Consider the following 20,048-nt stretch of genomic DNA (forward strand, 5'->3'; position numbering starts at 1 on the left):
GGATAGTTTTCCGTTCTGGGTTCTGACGCGGATTTGACAGTTGGCCGCTATAAATCATCTCGGATTGGGTTGCATTATGAAAATTTCGGATTTGATACGGTGGATTTGAGCTTGATGTGTGGTATGGATCGTAGGATAGCTGGCTAGGTGAAAGAGATATATCGGAATTGTGTTGCACATTCTCTAGAGATGTCAAAACCTATTTGGGCTAATAAGGTGGCTTTGCTGGCCATCAGAAGAAAGAATACATGCTTTTCACATGTGTAAACAATTAATTAAGAAGAATTTCTCTCTCAACAATATAGTGACTTTGGAATAATTGAATCAACAGCAGAATTTTCTACCATCATCAGAGCAACTAAGAGATGATGATCCCGAATTGGGGAATAATAATGACGCAAAAATTTTATCACAAATATCGATGAATATCATATTAGAATGTCTGATTATGTTTCATATGTCCTAACAAATAAATCTCACAGATACTAGGACGTCCTTGGAAAGATGAACATTGGGATTTGAAATTATGAGTAAAATATGTAATAAGTTTATGTCCAAATCATATTTTGCTAACACAATTACCTTTGAAGTTACAAGTGTGTGGTGTAGGTTGAGAACAGGGGTTCCCAACCTTTTCTTGTCCATGGACCTCTTTTATATTATTCTTGTAAGCAGGGATCACCTGTAATAAACCTGTGATGAATCTGAAAATTTTATGGATCTCGATGCAGTCACTCGGTCTTGACGATTATTCAATTGATTCCATCTTTTTGGAAATTTTTCGATAGTCACCTTTCGAGTGGATTATTTGTCAATAACAATAACCGTAGATGGAAATGTGATACATATTCTGAAAGAGCAACTCTTCTAGTAGTAAATCTGAAAATTTTATGGAGCTCGATACAGCCGTTCGGTCTTGAGGATTATTTAATTGATTCCATCTTTTTGGAAATTTTTCGATAGTCACCTTTCGAGTGGATTATTTGTCAATAACAATAACCGTAGATGGAAATGTGATACATATTCTGAAAGAGCAACTCTTCTAGTAGTAAATCTGAAAATTTTATGGAGCTCGATACAGCCGTTCGGTCTTGACGATTATTTGATTGATACTATTTTTTTGGAAATTTTTACGTATAATCACAATTGGAGTTCGCAAATAAAAGCTCGAAGGATATCTTCAAAAATGAATATATTTGCGACGTTCTCAAATTTTTCATCATGTTTGTATTGACTGTACTACTGATTCTAGATTCTATTCACAAACGCCACATAAAAAACTGTAAACTATTCGCGGACTTCGAATTAAGTTCCATGTTCTAAGTTCGAGGACCATATTTTGGTTTCTGCAGACCACTGGTAGTCCACGGACCACTAGTTGGGAACCACTGGTTTAGACAGAACCTACACCAAATAGGTTCGGGATTGGCAAGTGTAACAAAATTTGGACCTGCTGTAATGAATTGTGATAAAAATATAACAAATTGTAGTAGGCTTCCGGTTTTGACAGAATAATTAGGCTGGTGCATAGACATATATAGACAGGGACTGTGCCTTTCCTTTCTATCTATACATGAAATACGGTCAAAAAAAGTGACAGAGAGAAACTGAACATCGGGCATGCAGTTGTCTTTTTATAGAATTTTGATTGGTCCACTCTGACCTCTATGTGAACAAAAAAGAGACAGGTAAATGCCCGACGATCATTTCTCTCTTTCTATAAAAAAGCCAATTTCATGCTGACCTTTCGTTTGCATAAAAAGTGTAGCACTTTTCTACACTCGATTTTAGTATTCGTTTGCTGATTGAATTCACACCAGTGCAGAGGAGGTAAAGTTTATCTACATCTCCTTTCGACTATGTGTAGATAAACTACACTGCCTCTACACTGGTGTAAATCGAATTGAGTGTAGAAAAGTGCTACACTTTTTATGCAAACGAAAGGACCTAATGTCTATGGGCTGGTGTAGGTTTAAGTCAAAGTTGGGTTATTTTTGACCTTACGTGCTCGTTCACAATGAAGGTAAGACGTACAATAAATGTAAAATTTTGTAGTAATTATTGAAGTGTTAATAAACATAAAACGTTTAAACATATTGGATGGTTTCCATTCTGGTCGAGTAAACAAAAGTTTTCAAAATTCATCAGGATCCAACTTCAAGAATGCGATCAAAGCTCACTTTGTATCTACAAGAATCATTGATAGCCCCATCAAAACCACTGGGAATATAGGCCCGTCCATCACCAGACGGCAACAAAGGAATTTTGATTTACGGCCAATAAACGATGAATGGCCCAAAACCGCATTTCTCCTCACACAATTCATTTCCTCTTCACTCTCGCAAACCCCACTGGGGCAAAATATTTACACACACCCTTTCTTCTCGAGATGTTTCCGCTTCCCTAAACGTCCAACTGGATGTGGAGCTGCCTTGTTCTCGTCCTCGAGGAACGTGTAATAAATTTGGGTTGACAAGTAAACGAAAAGCGTGTAACCGATTCTGACTGCACCGTCACTCGCCTTTGTGCGAGTTTTACACGCATATTCCGCAATTTGGGGAATGGCGTTCTGTAAATTCTGAAGAGCGTGAAGGTTGAAATTGTGTGGCTAGGTCAAGAAAATGGGCCAAGAGTCGATTTGTATTATTGGTGTGTTCTAGTGAACCAATAGTAAAAGTCAGTTTTTTTATACAGGGTGTCTGTAAGCAAATGCGAAGGACTCAGGGAGATGATTCCTCGATGAAAATAAGCAGGGGTAGTTCCTATAAGTTTTTTTCGAAATCGACCTCCCTTCCAAGATACAGCCTTTGGAAGGCGATGACGAGTTGACAGTTTTTAATTTTTTTTTCGGGTTCTAACAAAAACTGAGTCATAAAACTATACATAATATAAAGCACTAAGTAGATGTTACCCACACAATTTTTTCAGATCTCATAGCTTTATTATTAGGGGTTGAAAATAACCACCCCTTACGATTTTTCTTCAAAAATTGTTTTTGTGGGATATATTTTTGAAAAATAAAATTCTCTTATGGTTTCCCATTCAATTCTGGAGAAAAAAAGTCTCTTGCAAAATTTCGATACAGTCGATACTTTTCTCGGAATAAATAAAAACTTACAAGCAGTTCTGATCACTGTTCATTCCATTTCAAAGTGTTCCATATTCCATGGAATATGGAGATGTTACCCACACAATTTTTTCAGATCTCATAGCTTTATTATTAGGGGTTGAAAATAACCACCCCTTACGATTTTTCTTCAAAAATTGTTTTTGTGGGATAGATTTTTGAAAAATAAAATTCTCTTATGGTATCCCATTCAATTCTGGAGAAAAAAAGTCTCTTGCAAAATTTCGATACAGTCGATACTTTTCTCGGAATGAATAAAAACTTACAAGCAGTTCTGATCACTGTTCATTCCATTTCAAAGTGTTCCATATTCCATGGAATGACTACTTCCCGCTAAAATACATGCTGTTATTTTCAACCCCTAATACTAGAGTTATGAGATCTAAAAAAATTGTGTGAGTAAAGTCTACTTAGAGCTTCATATTATGTATAGTTTTATGACTCATTGTTTTTCAGAAACGCAAAAAAAAATAAAAACTGTCAACTCGTCATCGCCTTCCGAAGGCCGTATCTTGGAAGATTGGAAGATGCCTATTTTTATCGAGGAATCTTAGGAACCTTAGGAAGAGCGCCTACCACTGTATGACATGGCACATACTACATACAGGACAAATTCAATGCAAAATAATAACTGAAACTTCATTCAGATGTGCGATATCTGAAAATTTTGAATAAACTTTGTGATGTATGTGCCATGTCAGTGCTACGCTACTTTGGTGGGCCCTCCCACTTAGTCCTTTTAGGAGTACCCTTCCTGAGTGCTGAATATATCAAAAGTGCACTGGGGCTCTTTCAAATATTCTTATTTATTATCCTCAAAGCTCTACAACTTTGTATCTACCACAATACAATAGAGCCAGTAATAACCAATTTACCAATTACTTTTGTTTTGTTGTTTCAGAAATAGATAGACTTCTTGTTGCTAAGGATGACCTTATTGATGGGTTGGTTCATAAATTATTTTTTTATTAGGAAGGTTGGAATGGTTATACTTATTGAATTCGAATTTTTACTTTTTTATGTATAATATCAATGACATACACTGATGAGTGATTGATGTTTTTGAATTGTTATCGAAATCATGCTTTTTTCGTAAAATGTGGTATTTGATGAGTTGTCTGAAATCAAAATCAAAATTACAAAAATAAATGAACGAGTTTTTACTATGTTCTCTCATCTTTCATCAAACTACCCTATAAAAAGTATGTTATTGTTATTGATTGACACTAAAAACACATCAAACACTCCTAAAGTGCACGTCATGGACTTACCAAGATGTGTTTGGAGTATTATAATCCGTTTATCGTTTTTTATTTTTATAAAATTCTTCAGCACTATGGGTAATCTGTATCGGCCTTTTTATCAAAGAGAACATTCTGTTCTTTTCTCACGATTTTCTATTTCATAACCCGCATCAAGTGTATAGATAGACTCGCTCTTGATCACCTTCTGCACAACTCAATAACCACTAAAATTTCAACATTATACAGTAATAAAGAATAAATACCCTGTATGTCATTTCGAACCAACTGATGATGAAGTAGAAAAACCTATTCCTCACGATCTGCATATACCTTGTTATAAATGAGAATTTCTTGCTGAATACGGGTAGTTAGAGCAAAGTGGAGAAACTCTTGGACAAATTAATTAATCTTGTTATTCACATGGATTGTTATCTAGCCGTATACTTATACCTGTTATGAATTATGGATGATGAGAGTGGCCCATGAATTGAAAAAGGCCCACATATCTAAGCCAATATTAGCATTCATATTGATGAAAATTTGTTTGGTAGCTGGTTCAAGTCAGCTTGTTTCAATTATGTAGGTCGTTATTCTGCAGAACTCCATAAGAATGTTTTTCTACTAATAGTACTAATATGCATAGGGGGAAGTCTTTTCTCATACAGAAGCAGTGACATGTCAAATTCCATCCAATTTGTTATATAAATTCTTCCTCAACTTCTAGTCCAACGTCCAAGGAAAAAATCTTGAATTTATATCTTCTCGAACTGTCACTTTTTAATTTGTTCCCAATCATGAATCATGATTGCTTTAACAACCTGTAGCTCTGTAACTAAGCGTTTGCGGGATTCTTTCGTATTTTACTGAAGCCTATAAATGGATTCGTTTGAGGTTGGCCTCTCATCAAATAATTCTAGAAGGTGGACAAAAAATTGAATGAAAAACCCCAATTCAATAAAGGCACCGTTGCAGGAAGAGAAACTTTAATTCTGTTACAGAAAAAGCTCTCCAATCTATCCATAAATGGCGTTTATAATATTTTCCTTCAGCTAGGCTACATTTTCTAATCTGTATAACAGCAAGAGCCAACTATAAACACAATATTCATTATCGTTTCAATACCTTTCAATACAACGAATCAATGTATACAATCGAATGATTTGAACTTCCGACAAACTTACGTTATATGGGAAACACCTTTTTCAGTTTTGACTAACATAAGAATGAAAAAGGCAGGTAGTAGAAAAAAATAAATAACAAATATGAACGTAGGTATATACTTACTTATCTATTTCTCTTATCTCATATCATTTGTCGTGATGCATGTGGGTGCGTTTTGACCTTTGGATATGGTTCAAAATAGTGCCCTCTTACATACTGAAAAAATTTTCCCAAAGATCGTTCCTTCAGTGGTTTGAAAATCATAAAAACAAGTTGAATAAAACATCCAAATTGGTCCGAACCTCGGAAGATTTTAAATGTTTCTCAATGAAGAAATGACAGTATGACTTTATCTTTAATCAGTTATACAGGGTGTTCCAAAATTAGAGTTACAAACGAAGGGGGGAGATTCCTTGAGTAATTTTAAGAAAAAAAGTATCATAAACGTGGGATCGCAAGCGTTTCCTTTTCGAGATACAGGGTGTTGAAGTTTGATCCTCAAATTTTGGGACACCATTTACTTTTAGTTTAGCTTGCGCAGTGGCTAAAACGACGGCTCTACTCTTGTATCGCTGGTTTGACACTCCACCAGGTCATTTTCGCAATAAACTGTCAAGAAGTTAAAAGAAACTAGGAATGAACACGTGTTCAAGGATTCTCCAATAACTCAGAATTTTCCAAATATTTGAAAAAAAATTGGGCAAAAACCCCAAGCACTTCAGTTACAGTTTAAAATTTGTGCAGCAGCATTTTGATCTATCCTCTCATTATGTTGAAGAGCATCCCAGATTATTTTTCCCAAGGATAATAAGGGTAAGAAATATAAAAGACAAAAAATGATTTTAATAATATTTTATTCATTCGATTTCCACTTAATTTATACAACAACAATATCTATCAACATATGGTTCAAGATAAAAATTACCAACTCATAATTCATGAAGAACTAGGATAGTATTAAAATGACAAATATTTTTACAATCTCTATGACCGGGATATAAAAAGAATATTGCACAACGCTTTAGTACAGAAGATTTTACAGAGATGAAGGAACATATGACAAGTTCTCCTGGAACTCCACTAAGTACTCGAATTAATATACACCAACCTATTTACAATAATACTGATTATAATTCTTGTACAAAATATAGATACACAACAATATACACATAATAACCTGCTATTCCTATAGAGCGTCTATATTTTACAGTAATAAATTAACTATGTTTATTTACATATTTAACACATAGCCTGTCTTCCACTGAAGACTCTTTGGTTGACGTATTCTGGAGATCAAACCACGTTCATCAGTGATTACTTCTTGACTGTGGACTGACTGAAGAAGGATTAGGTCTGGGTAAAGGGGAAGCATACGGACTAAAACGGTGAAGACCTGGGAACATAGCTTTGGGCAGCCTCAAATCCGATGGCGAATTCAACGAAGTGGGACTTGGTGAACCGGAAGAACTTGGGGTTGAGGAAGGGGGTGGTGTCAATTGAGGCCTGTGTGGCGGAGGGGGGCCTAAGAGGCCCGGAGGAAGACCACCGTGAAGGGGAGACTGCCAAGCAGGACCACCCTGGCCCCAAAGTTGCGCCTGCAGACCCAAGTTAACAGACGACCTTTGACTTAGGTAAACTTGCTGACTTGGTGCGCTGCTCAAGAGAAGAGCGTGAAGATCTGTCGGGCCGTAGGGGGTCCCACCTGTTCTCCCCCACATCTGTATTTGGGCTCTAGCCTTCTCCATCATTGCCGCGGAGAAGATGTTCGCGTTGTTGTTCTCAGCATCCATATGGTCGTTGGAGTATAGACGAAGGGAAGAACGGAGGAAGTGCTGGTCCATGAAACAGTCGATTGGCTCTCTGGAAAGAAGGAGAAATTGTTTAGTCGAATTGTTTGGATACGAATATATAAAAAGAGAAGAGAGTTGGATTAAGGGTCAAAGCAATATTGAATATCTGAACGAGATGCCCTTGGACATCATATTAATGTGTTAGCGAGTCTGTGGGTTGATTACATACGAATTATCTACAACGTTTTAGATGTGTCTCGTGGGTTTGTGAGTTTGGTCTTATTTAGGAATGCAAACATCGTGAAATGAAACATCAATGTAACCCATCGATGAGTAGAACAATGTAACTTGTTAATTTTTGATATTTCGTCGGGGTATGAGTTGTGTTGCTCTGATGAGGTCAAATGAAATCAAAACGATGGTGAGCATCAACTCTTCCGAGACGAGATGGAATTTCTGTTGATTCTCTGAACTATGGTGATTTGTTTGTTCGATTCAGATTATAACATTGGTTGATTCAATACATCTACATTTATTTTGGATTAAGGTTCAAAGCAATATTGAATAACTGAACGAGATGCCCTTGGCCATCATCTTAATGTGTTACCGAGCCTGTAGGATGATAACATACAAATTATCTACAACATTTCAGATGTGTCTCGAGGGTTTGTGAGTTTGGTCTTATTTAGGAATGCAAACTTCGTGAAATGAAAAATCAATGTAACCCATCGATGAGTAAAACAATTTAACTTGTTAATTTTTGATATTTCGTCGTGGTATGAGTTGTGTTGCTCTGACGAGATCAAATGAAATCAAAACGATGGTGAGCATCAACTCTTCCGAGACCAGATGGAATTTCTGTTGATACTCTGAGCTATGGTGATTTGTTAGTTCGATTCAGATTATAACATTGGTTGATTTAATACATCTACATTTATTTTGGATTAAGATTCAAAGCAATATTGAATAACTGAACGAGATGCCCTTGGACATCATTTTAATGTGTTAGCGAGCCTGTAGGTTGATAACATACAAATTATCTACAACATTTCAGATGTGTCTCGAGGGTTTGTGAGTTTGGTCTTATTTAGGAATGCAAATTTCGTGAAATGAAACATCAATGTAACCCATCGATGAGTAAAACAATTTAACTTGTTAATTTTTGATATTTCGTCGTGGTATGAGTTGTGTTGCTCGAAATGAGACCGAAACAATGGTGAGCATCAACTCTTTCTAGACAAGATGGAATTTCTGTTGATACTTTGAGATTTGGTTTGTTAGTTCGATTCAGATTATGACATTTATCTCGTTTATCATTTTTCTTTAATTTTATCCACCGATAAAGATACAAAGAAGATTCTTCCTTATCCCCAGGACCCCGGGTATTACTGAAAGTGTCCAGCCCCACCTTAGGTAATAGGAGGGAGGCATTTAGTTCTCAAATGACCCCTAATACCTCTAGAATGCCCCAGAGGCAGAGATCCAAATAGCTCACGAAGATGCGGCGGGCAGATCGAAGATACAGACTTAATGGTTTTCGTCGGTCACGGCAGTACAGAAAAATCGGTATCACTGCGCCGGTATTTTGGCGGCTAAACACCAAATTAGAGGGGCGGCCGATTTGTCTGCGAGCATGCACACGTACGGTGAAAGTGATAAGTAATAATTCACGGGATCTCTGGGCCTCGCAGCTCCGAACCGGGGCCTCATTTCTGTTGTGATAGAATTTAATTTGCGTGTTTCGACCGCCAGAGGACGTGCCGGCGTCGCCGCCCTGTAATTTTCGACAATAGTCGTCTTCACGTGATGATCTAATGGAGGTCGGGCAGTTTCTCACACCTCAGGTAGACCCCCGGTGTTTTCTCTGCCATATTCGCATTGAAGAGATGGATCGCGATTCGGTAACCGCGATTTTAGCCCTCGAAATTGGACGATCAGATCTTTCAGCTATCGCGAAACACCCATTCATTTGTTGCATCTACCAAATCAACAGAAAACATTCACTACGACTACGTAAAGCACTCAGATAAGAAATTACATGGGAGATCCTAGGAAATTCAACGAATTAGGCAGGAATAACAAGGTGTGTTAAGCCTGGGTTCCCGGTTAACCGGAAATCAAAGAAAATGAAGAGGCCAATACACTTGTCAAAAAAGCAGCAAAATGTACCTACAAGAAAAAGAAAACAACCGAAAGAGACTTTAGCTAGAGGCTTGAAAAATCCCTAACTGGAATACTCCAAAAAATTCCTTGAGAACTTTAACACTGCGAGATCTAAGAATGATTTGGATCTTAGCAAGATGCTAGCGAGGATCTTAGCTTCCTAACAGGGAAGCACCTAACGGAAATAGCTCTAGCAGAAGCTGACGCGTGCAGATTCTGTTGGCAGAAGAATAGGGAATACTCCTTCTGATGATGTATTTCTTATGAAATATCTTTGAAACGTCACATTTTGAAATAACCATTTCGACCGTTTCCCAAAAAAAAATTTTTTAAGCACTTAAAAATGAAAAATAAAAATGGGAATTTAAAGTTTAAAGCGTTTTGTGAGAATTGCGCAAGCTTGCAACATCGACTGAAATATGCCTTGATAATAAAGGACAACAAATGCATTATCTTGATGAGATAGACAAAGATGGCTGTCCATGAAGTCTGCGACGAACGAGAAAGGTCGTAAAATTTTATGGGATTTTTATGGCTGGTTGCAGTTGAAGCTCGCCAGTAAGTACGCGCCTGTAAATCAACAGCTGTTATTTTATAAAAAAGCTGATCGGACATTGTTCTTTTCATTGTCTTGTATGCGCCGTTGCCAAATCTTAAACTTCACACAAAGCGATTTAAATTTTAAAACCCCATATTTGAAGGATGATTTTGAATAGATTCCGCGGTGAATTTGAAAAAACCATGCATTAAACTTCATAAACTTTTTAGGGTTTTCACTCCCAATCTCTGAAACAAACTCAATTAAAAATGAAATCAACGATTTGCTCCTGCGTAAATTCTTGCACTAATTTGTCAGGAGCAAATTAACTAGAAAAAATTGTTGCCTGACAAATTAGTGCAAGAATTTACGCAGGAGCAAATCGTTGATTTCATTTTTAATTGAGTTTGTTTCAGAGATTGGGAGTGAAAACCCTAAAAAGTTTATGAAGAGATGCAAAATCCTCCCAAAATAAATTTCAATCGATACATGCATTAAACTCACACTTATACAGATTAAACTTGCATATGCATTGATAACCCACATTGAGGAGAATTCCTCAAATCACCTGGTGACAGAATGCCTCTCCATTGCATGTCAAAATGCTTTTGGACAAGAAAAAAATAAAATGAGCATGACTGGATAAACCTCATCTTGCTTGTGGTTATAGATTGTCCTAGCAACCAATCGTAGCGATACCTTTCATGTCATTTCATAAATAAGATCATTTTCTGATGAAAAGTGTTATAATTAAAATCCTTCTCAAAACTGAATAAAACTTTTTATACAACAAATTAGTTGAATGATGCTTATTCAATCGAAGAAATGGACTTTCTCCTCATGCGTAAACATTCATTCAACTTACTTGAATAAATTTACAAGGTGAGTACAAATATTTTAACAGTTTATTCTTTTTTCCTACACCATTTTTTCCGATTCGGCCCTGATAAAAAGATATGGCTGTTTTAAGTTTTCATGAGGAGCTGTGCCACCTCTGGAAAATCAAAATTACCTTCAGAATAACTAGCTGAATTTGTGACCACATCTGTGGATCTTTAGGAAAGGTCAAAGTATACCCAATTTTTTAATTTCACAGATATTTTTCATTTTCGAACATCAAATTACTGGAAAACAGCGCATTATATGAGAAAATATGAAGAATACTTTTATTTCGCAAAACGTTAAAATATTCATTAGAAAGCGTCTAACTTAGTTTCAAGAGTTGGGTTGTTTGAATTTTTGGTATTTTTATGGTACGTAATGGTCATAATGAGAAAACTGGAAGACGTGGGTGATATCTTGTGTTCGAAAAAGATTCATCAAATAAATGAAAAACTATATTCCGAAATTCATTCCATTCGATAAAACCGTTTGTGAGATAGAAGTAAGAATAACATTTTTTTATGGTTTTTAAACAGCCTGTATCTTTCAAACCGAGCCAAGTCGGAAAAAATGGTACAGAAAAGAAGTGTTTCTTTTGACCTCAAGAATCTACTGTTAAAATATTTGTACGAATCAAAGACTCATCCTGTATAATAAAGTTCCCATTTATTATTCAATCTCAACGTCGTGTTCGAGATAAAATTTCAATTTTTCACCTCAAAACGAATAAAGGAACCAGAATTCAAAGCTTATAGGTTTTCTCTGGTTTACCCCGTTCTTTCTAAGTACCAAAAATGGTCTTCATCATGAAGCCCATACGGAAAAATCATCACTCCGATACTGACGGCCGAAGAGCCTCATTTTTGTTGTGATAGGATTTAATCGGAGTGTTTGGAACGCCGGAGGACGTGCCACAACTCCGCCGCCCTGTAATCATCGACAATCGTCGTATTCACGTGATGATATAATGAAGGCCGGGCATTTTCTCACACCTCAGGTAGACGTCCGCTGTTTTCCCAGTTATTTTCTCCGATAGTCGGCGTCTTTAATTAGTGGATCGCGACCCCTGGTGGTCAAGGCGGGGCGTTTCATCTCTCATTATCGCTTCACCGAGGTGCGATAGCTCCATCCCGGAGTTATTGATTGTTTTCGGCATCCGCGCTCCGCCCGCTCCTATGATTTGTGATGCTGTTCGGCGTTCTTGCCTCCGTACGCGGCTCCGGATGCTGTCGGGGGCGGGATGCCACAATCCCCCGTCTCCCGTTCATCCCTCTCGGTCCCCCGAAAATAACTAATTGGAACCTCATCTCTCTCACACGTTCAGCATCGTCAGAGGATGAAATCGTTACCTTCCAACATTATTTCAAACTGTCAGGTCAGGAGATCGACCTTTTCGGCCGATTTGCCTCAAAAAACCGTCATAAAATGAATTTCATGAATACCGAGGCCAAAAACACTACTCTTCCTATCGATGAGTTGAATCGGTCTCACCCACCCCTGTCTGAGATCATGTCATCAGTCATGTCAACTGACGTGGATTTGTTTACATTTGCGTATGGTAAACGTCAAAAATCACAAATTTTTTAGGCTTTTTTTTGGGTTTTCGAATCTGGCTCCTGCTTCTTATGCTCCGGTTATTCATCTTTCGATAGAATCTTCCAAAGCCTTTAAATCAGCTGATTTTTCCCTCTCGCCTCCCACTCTGTGCTTACAAAATGAGTATTATTCGAAAATAATCATTGAAGATAGAAAACTCTAAAAAAAACCCTTGGGGAACTAGATAACAAATTAGAGCAGAAACTGTTGAAAATGAATCTACTTTGGTCGAAAAAATCGAAAGGTGATAGGTTTCCAACAAACATCCTAGAAATTTTCAGCTTATATCAACTCTTCCTGATAATTTAGGAGCAATTTGTAATACTGGAGGACACAGCTATTAGATGAGGGGCAGGCCTAGTCACGAATTGTTGAAAGGAACATTTGAATCGCTAATCTTGTAGGTATATTTTTATATGAATGATGATAAAGCTCGATATCATCATTCATATAAAAATATCCGCAATATTCACTTTCAAGAAAAAATACGTGGAATTAACCAAGTTATTCACCGTATTGTATATTTCTATCGCTATCACGATAGGATTTAGTCTGCCAAGAAGTCAAAAACAAATGAAAAAAAATTTCGTTTTGCAAAAGAGAGAACAAGTTGCTGAAGGAACACTCTCTTAGGCAGATTTTCACCTTCAACTTTATGACAAAAATCTTGCATTGCGATCCTGTTTGGAAGTGAAGATTTGATCATGAAGAGAAAAAATTCAGGATTTTGAGTGGAAAAATCACGAGAGAAATATCAATATCTCAAATATCAACCGTTCACATAAATGGTTATTCTACAGAGTAAAAAGTAACGCACAGAATTAATAGCTTTGGTACTCACTATTTTGAAGAAAAATGCTCGAAAAAGTCAATTTTGATTTTGAATCACGCCACTTTTCATGTAGATATAATTCAGAGGAGTTTGTCATGTACCCTAAACGAGGGGTGGAAGGTAGTTGACAACTTTTAAATGGCAACCCTTTCGTCCCTTATTTTTTGTGGAAGGAATGTATAGACCTTTTGTGAATGAAGATTATTTGGCCATTGATATATAACAAACCATTTAGGATTGATGTGCTCTTTCAATAGGGAATACTCCTTCACATTTTGAAATAACCCTTTCAAACGTTTCCCAAAAAAAATTATTTTAAACACTTAAAAATGAAAAAGAAAAATTGGTATTTAAAATTTAAAGCGTTTCATTTCGATTGCACAAGTTGGCAACATCGACTGAAATATGCCTTGATAATAAAGGACAACAAATACATTATCTTGATGAGAGAGACAAAGATGGCTGTCTATGAAGTCTGCGACGAACGAGGAAAGTCGTAAAATTTTATGGGATTTTTATGGCCGGTTGCAGTTGAAGCTGACCAGTAAGTACGCGCCTGTAAATCAACAGCTGTTATTTTATAAACAAGCTGATCCGACATTGTTCTTTTCATTGTCTAGTAGGCGCTGTTGCCAAATCGTAAACTAGAAACCAAGCGATTTAAATTTTGAAACCTCATATTTGAAGAATGACTTTGAATAGTTTCCGCGGAGAATTTGAAGAAATGATGAATGAAACTCATAATTATTCAATTTAAACTTGCATATGCAGTGATAACCCAAATTGAGGAGAATTTCCCATTGAAAAACTTTCTTGTCCCCCGCAATTTTTCATGATACGCATTTTTCATGATACGCAAGAATGTTTTTTCATTTTTCTCGAAAATCTTGTGTTTCATGAAAAAATTGCCTGAGACGATAAAGTTTTGCAATTGAATTGGCTATCTAACCGTTCAACAATTTCCAAGAAATTCAAATAGGTAGGCGTTAGTGGCTCCAATGAAGTAAAAAGTATCTTCTGGAGGTCCATCGCCAAAATATGGAGCACTATGAGATTTCGCATGTGGTAAAACTATGTACCAAATTCAGTGATCTTCGTAAGACCGGATTCTGAGATAAAAAGAGAAGAAAATTCTTAAGTGTGAAATTCAGTGAGCAAAAGAGGGTTAGTCCTGGCAAAAATCAAAAAAAGGGGTCTCCTAATTTGTCTAGAGAATTGGCGACTAAATTTTTGTTGCATTAGTTATCGGAAATATGATTTTTTTAGTTTCGCTTTCCACATTCTCTACAAAATTTCGTCAACGGTTCACACTTTTCTCTTGTTCGATATCTGAGGTTCGAATAAATCGAAATCGATTCATATTGCAGTGTAAAACCGGGAAAATGTCGAAAACACGATCATTCTTCCCGTAATCGCCCCCAAATCGTTTTACCTGCAACACCGATCGTTTACCGTTGTTCTCCGTAGCGACAGAAAAATGAAATATTGCGTATCGTTCCCTTCATGAAGTCCGCGCTTTGTCGCAGCTCACGCGATAGTTTGCGGACGTTAAAAAATGACTTACATACGTGAAACCCATCAATCCGGGACTTATCAGCCCGTATTTTTCGAATTTTCACACAGCCGCAGAGCCAATTAATCGTTCACGAGGCCTGAAAATGACGGCTTGATGAATTTCTGACATGGTCGAAGCATTCAGCCAGTTAATGGTGCTATGAAACGCTATGCTGATGGGTGGTAGAGGTTTTCCTGAATTATTCATGAGGTGACCAGATGGAGCTGGAAGGTATCTATGAAATCTATCGAAGGATGTGACGTCAATTTCGGAAGGAGCTGCCACAGAATTGAAGTAAGTTATGGCATTTTTGCTGTCAGAGCAATTTTTCCTCAGAAAACTATGTGAATCAGTGTACTACGAACCAAAATACAGGGTGAGTGAGGGTTGACTCGTACAAATATTTCAATAGTTTCTTGAGATTAATAGAAACACTTTTTCCTTTAGCATTTTTTCCAAATTGGCTCAGTTTAAAAGATACAGGCTGTTGAAAAACCATAACCATAACTCACAAACGGTTTTATCGAATGGAATCAATTTCGGAATATACTTTTTCATTCATGGGATGAATCTTTTTCGAACACAAGATATCACCCACCTCTTCCAGTTTTCTCATTATAACCATTAGATACGTTCAACAAAAATACCAAAAATTCAAAAACCCAACTCTTGAAGTATCTGTGAAATTTGAAAAATTGGGTTCTCTGGCTGGATACAACTCTTTTTAAAAGATCCACAGATGTGTAGTTTCATAGATCGAGGTAATTTTGCTTTTCAGGGGTGGCACAACTCATTATGAAAACTTAAAATGGCTATATCTTTTTATTAGTGCCGAATCTGAAAAAATGGTATAGGAAAAAAGTGTTCCTTTTGACCTCAAAAATCTACTATTGAAATCAAAGACTCACCCTGTACATCAAAATCTACGTTACAGATTCATATTGTATATAGAAGACTTTTTTTTTCAATTCCTCTAATGAAACCTGAAGTGAACAGGGTAAGGTGAGTATGGAATATCTTTATAGACAATGGCCTCAACAATATGCTCACAGGTACGCTCTACACAGTATACAGAGGGTGCAACTTACCTCTGAAAAATTCTAAGCATTATGTGGTTGGTCGGAAGATAGAGTAACAAATTATTAATGAATCTTACTGGGAAGTATTCGATAAAAGTTCCGTTGGTTCGAAAGTGAGAGTTGTAAATGATTACAATAAAAACGTTGGTTTTAATAAAAGCAAAAGAGTGTACATTGTACACCTATTTCATGTGGTTCCGAACAGAATAAGGAATACTCCTTCTGACGAAAATGATGTATTTTTTATGAAATATCTTTGAAACGTCACATTTTGAAATAACCATTTCAACCGTTTCCCAAAAAAAAAATTATTTTAAGGACTTAAAAATGAAAAAGAAAAATGGGTATTTGAAGTTTAAAGCGTTTTATGAGAATTCCACAAGCTGGCAACATCGACTGAAATATGCCTTGATAATAAAGAACAACAAATGCATCATCTTGATGAGATAGACAAAGATGGCTGTCTATGAAGTCTGCGACGAACGAGGAAAGTCGTAAAATTTTATGGGATTTTTATGGCCGGTTGCAGTTGAAGCTCGCCAGTAAGTACGCGCCTGTAGATCAACAGCTGTTATTTTATAAACAAGCTGATCCGACATTGTTCTTTTCATTGTCTTGTATGCGCTGTTGCCAAATCGTAAACTCCGCACAAAGCGATTTAAATTTTAAAACCCCATATTTGAAGGATGATTTTGAATAGTTTCCGCGGTGAATTTGAAAAAATCATGAATGAAACTCATAATTATTCAGTTTAAACTTGCATATGCAGTGATAACCAAATTCCTCAATACACTTTAACTATTCTGACAATTTCTGAAGATAAGGCCTGTTATTTTTCAGCATGTTTCTCACAACAAAATCTATTTCACAATCCTAGCATCACCTATTGACATCGTATATTTCCCTTCATCCCTTCTCAATCAAAATTGCATCATAGCAAACTGCCGCTAAGGACCTGCCGAACATTTTGCGGATTATCAACCGCAAAGCGGCTGATGAATTACGAATTATCCCGAAACTGCGAAGCAGGCAATTACATTTTCATCAGAACTATAGGCGAACGACAAAATGATTGCGATTTGTCGAGTTGGTTTTCCGACCGCAGGCCAATTGGGCATAATTATAAGGGATTGACGCGTTGAATTCGCGAGTGGTTTTTGTTGTTTTTTTTTCGACGGGCAATTATCGAGGAGTGTTATAAATGTCGACAACGATTCGAAAGTGTACTGATTGCTTACCGGACCATTCACAACTGTCACTACTCGTTCTTTAACTGAATTCACGAGTGAAAGTTTTTGGGAAGATATTCATGAGCAGGTTGCAGAAACAATGATTTATATTTTGATGGCTTAATGATCGTTCATGATAATTTGACAGGTTATTCTTCATTTAGGTTGATATTTATGACGTCTTCTAGGTATATCACTCAGGATGTTCATTAAACGTATAGTTTATGGGATAACAGGAGTGTTAGTTTGAAAAAAAAAATTCTAATGATTGAAATTCCAATGCTTACCTCTCGAAATCTGTCAGTCTGGATGAGTCTCTGAAACCTTTGGCGAAGGGGTTAGAGTCGATCTTCAGCTTGGTGATGAGCTGATTCTGATATGCCGTAACAGCGGTGAAAACCGTTTCTGGGAAGATGTAGGTCCTGTACTGTTCCTGTTCAAGGTCTGTGATTGGTCCAGAATGTTCCCTCCACTTGACTATGTGTATTCTCGGTTGGTATCTATGCATCGAGTTCAATACGATCTGAAATAAGAAAGAGGGTATTTAAAATACGTCATAGCTCTGTTAAATATCCAAATGTTGTATCACCAACATATATGTATTTCTTGATCCATTTCATCAGGACGGTTCCATTCATAAAACTAGTCTAGGGGACCAAACACTGATCCTTGCGGTACACCTAGATCTCGAGCATAGCTTACTGACGCTTCTATTCTCGATAGTAAAGAGGCAAAAAAGGAAGAGGACTGTCAAACTTTGGATTTCCACGAACAAAATAACAGCATTAATACCTGGGCTCATTGAACGTTGGCGACAGGACAGGGACCCCATCATTCGGCAGGATGTAAAGCGCTTCATTCCGGACCGAGGAGCATCGAAGGCGACGCGCGCTCAGCGCTTGCGTTAAGGCCCCGTTCCCCTCGAAAACGCGAGTTGCCAGGCAACGCACCTCTAACTCTTGCCGCGATAATGATTGGTGTGCTCAAGCTCACAATGGCTGCCTTCTTCACCCGATTAAGACGCTGTTTATGGTGCCGCTTGCGGGACTACGTTTCGACTACGTAATGAGCCCAAACTTTGGCACGTCGTTGTCGGCTGAAACACGGTCCGGAGGATCAGAAGATGGTCGATGAATTCAGGAGGAGATCCTTGTATTTAGGGGGAATGGCCACTGGTTTATCCGAATACATTTTGGTCCTTCGCTTTTTCATCAGTAGGACAATAATTTGAAAAATTTCAATGAAAATATACAGACTGTGCGTTTGATTGAACTCAAAGCACTGTTTGAGGCAAGGTTGCAGTTGGAAGAAGAAATAGTACCCACACTTGTTTAGGTATGGACTCATTGTCTACGATTTTCCAGTCATATTCGGTTGGTGACATCAGAATTGTGAGAAAGACAACGTAATATTCCAGTTTCTTCATTATGATCATTGCATAGCTCGAAAATGTCAGAAATTCAAAGAACCGAACTCTAAAAAGGATGTTGAACGTTCATTTATGAATATTTTGACCATTTTGTTAAATATTTCGAAAAGTATTCTTCATATTTTCACCGTTCTCGAGTAATTTCATATTCAGAAATGAAAAAATCTGTGAAATTCGAGAAAATAGGTACCTTGACTGAATGCAACTCAAAAGGTGTGTAGTGCTTTAGATTTTGCTTGTTATTCTGAAGGACATTTTGTTTTTCTAGGGTTGGCATAGCTGATTATTGAATCTTAAAATAGCTGTATTTTTTTATTTAGGCCAAATCGAAAAAAAAATACAGTGTTTCTTTTGACCGCAAGAATTCACTGTTAAATATATGCACAAGTCAGAGGCTCAGCCAGTATAACCGCTGAGCCAAGTAACCACCTGTACATTTGAAGCAAGAGGTCCGTATATTCTTCTATACCTCATTTAAACCCTCAAATCTAGTCGAAGGACCAAATTTCATGGAGTTTCTTCAGGTCAGACTTGAAGATGTCAATTTCCGGATTTTAAATTTTGATTCATACAATATTCACCACAGGAGCTCTTTTCGTTTAAAATGAATCAAATAATCAGAGATTTCATCAATTTTATGCGAATTTTCAGTTCGTTGAACCGCGGTTGCAAAATGGCGAAAGCGCCGACAATTGCCCATTCTTATCCCTGCCCACATCCGGTCCCAAAATACCTTCAAATGGCCCGATTCATAATTTTCCAGTAGGATTTCCGTTCTACAAAGAATTACCGCTGGCGTGACTAATTAATTCCGAAAATTCAAAGACTGCCTTCTAATATGTAAACGCTACTAAAAGCCAAAATTACAGATTTGAAATTCAAATTAGCGGGACAACCTGTCTAATAGCATGAGCGATGAAGGAATAATCGGTGGTTGGCTACCTGCCATTAGTCTTTCCTGCGTGCATGTCAATATTCAGATGAGGAACTGACAAAAACGCTGAGCGGCCAACGAAAAGTGGAACTTTCTGATGGCCATAATTTATACTGGTACGATTGTGTTTAAACTGTTAATTAGGTGTTCTACATGAGGAGATACAGGTCGATAGGAGAACGATTATTTAGTAGTTGTATGCATAATGCAATGTATGAATATTGTAGGTACTTAAAAAAAAGTGTAATATTTCGGCACTTTTCTATTTAACATAATAGGTAGGTAGGTAGGTATGTTGTTATTGAAGTAAAGGTCGTGATGTTATCAAGATCGGGGAGAATATTTCATACAGCTGTTACGGAAGAATCTTGAAATTGATTACGACTTCCTGAGAGATTCAATTTTAAGAAATTTTGAAAATAGAACATAGATAGTTTCCTTCAGGTGATCCTATTGTTTCTGGATGGAATCAAGTTGGGTGAATATATA

General features: G+C 37.1%; 1 protein-coding gene across 1 annotated transcript in view; it reads right to left on the reverse strand.

The window, feature by feature from the left end:
• Positions 1-6,369: 6,369 nt before the first annotated feature.
• Positions 6,370-20,048, reverse strand: part of LOC123312160 (T-box transcription factor TBX20-like) — a 68,259-nt gene continuing 54,580 nt past the window's right edge. The window contains exons 4-5 of the mRNA XM_044896417.1: positions 17,484-17,719; positions 6,370-7,392 (exon numbers count right to left, since the gene is read on the reverse strand). Coding sequence (XP_044752352.1) covers positions 6,840-7,392; positions 17,484-17,719 — 789 coding nt within the window. The 3' untranslated portion in view covers positions 6,370-6,839. The remainder of the gene's footprint in view (positions 7,393-17,483; positions 17,720-20,048) is intronic.

The sequence above is a fragment of the Coccinella septempunctata genome, chromosome 4, assembly GCF_907165205.1.
Source record: "Coccinella septempunctata chromosome 4, icCocSept1.1, whole genome shotgun sequence".
Classification (NCBI taxonomy): domain Eukaryota; kingdom Metazoa; phylum Arthropoda; class Insecta; order Coleoptera; family Coccinellidae; genus Coccinella; species Coccinella septempunctata.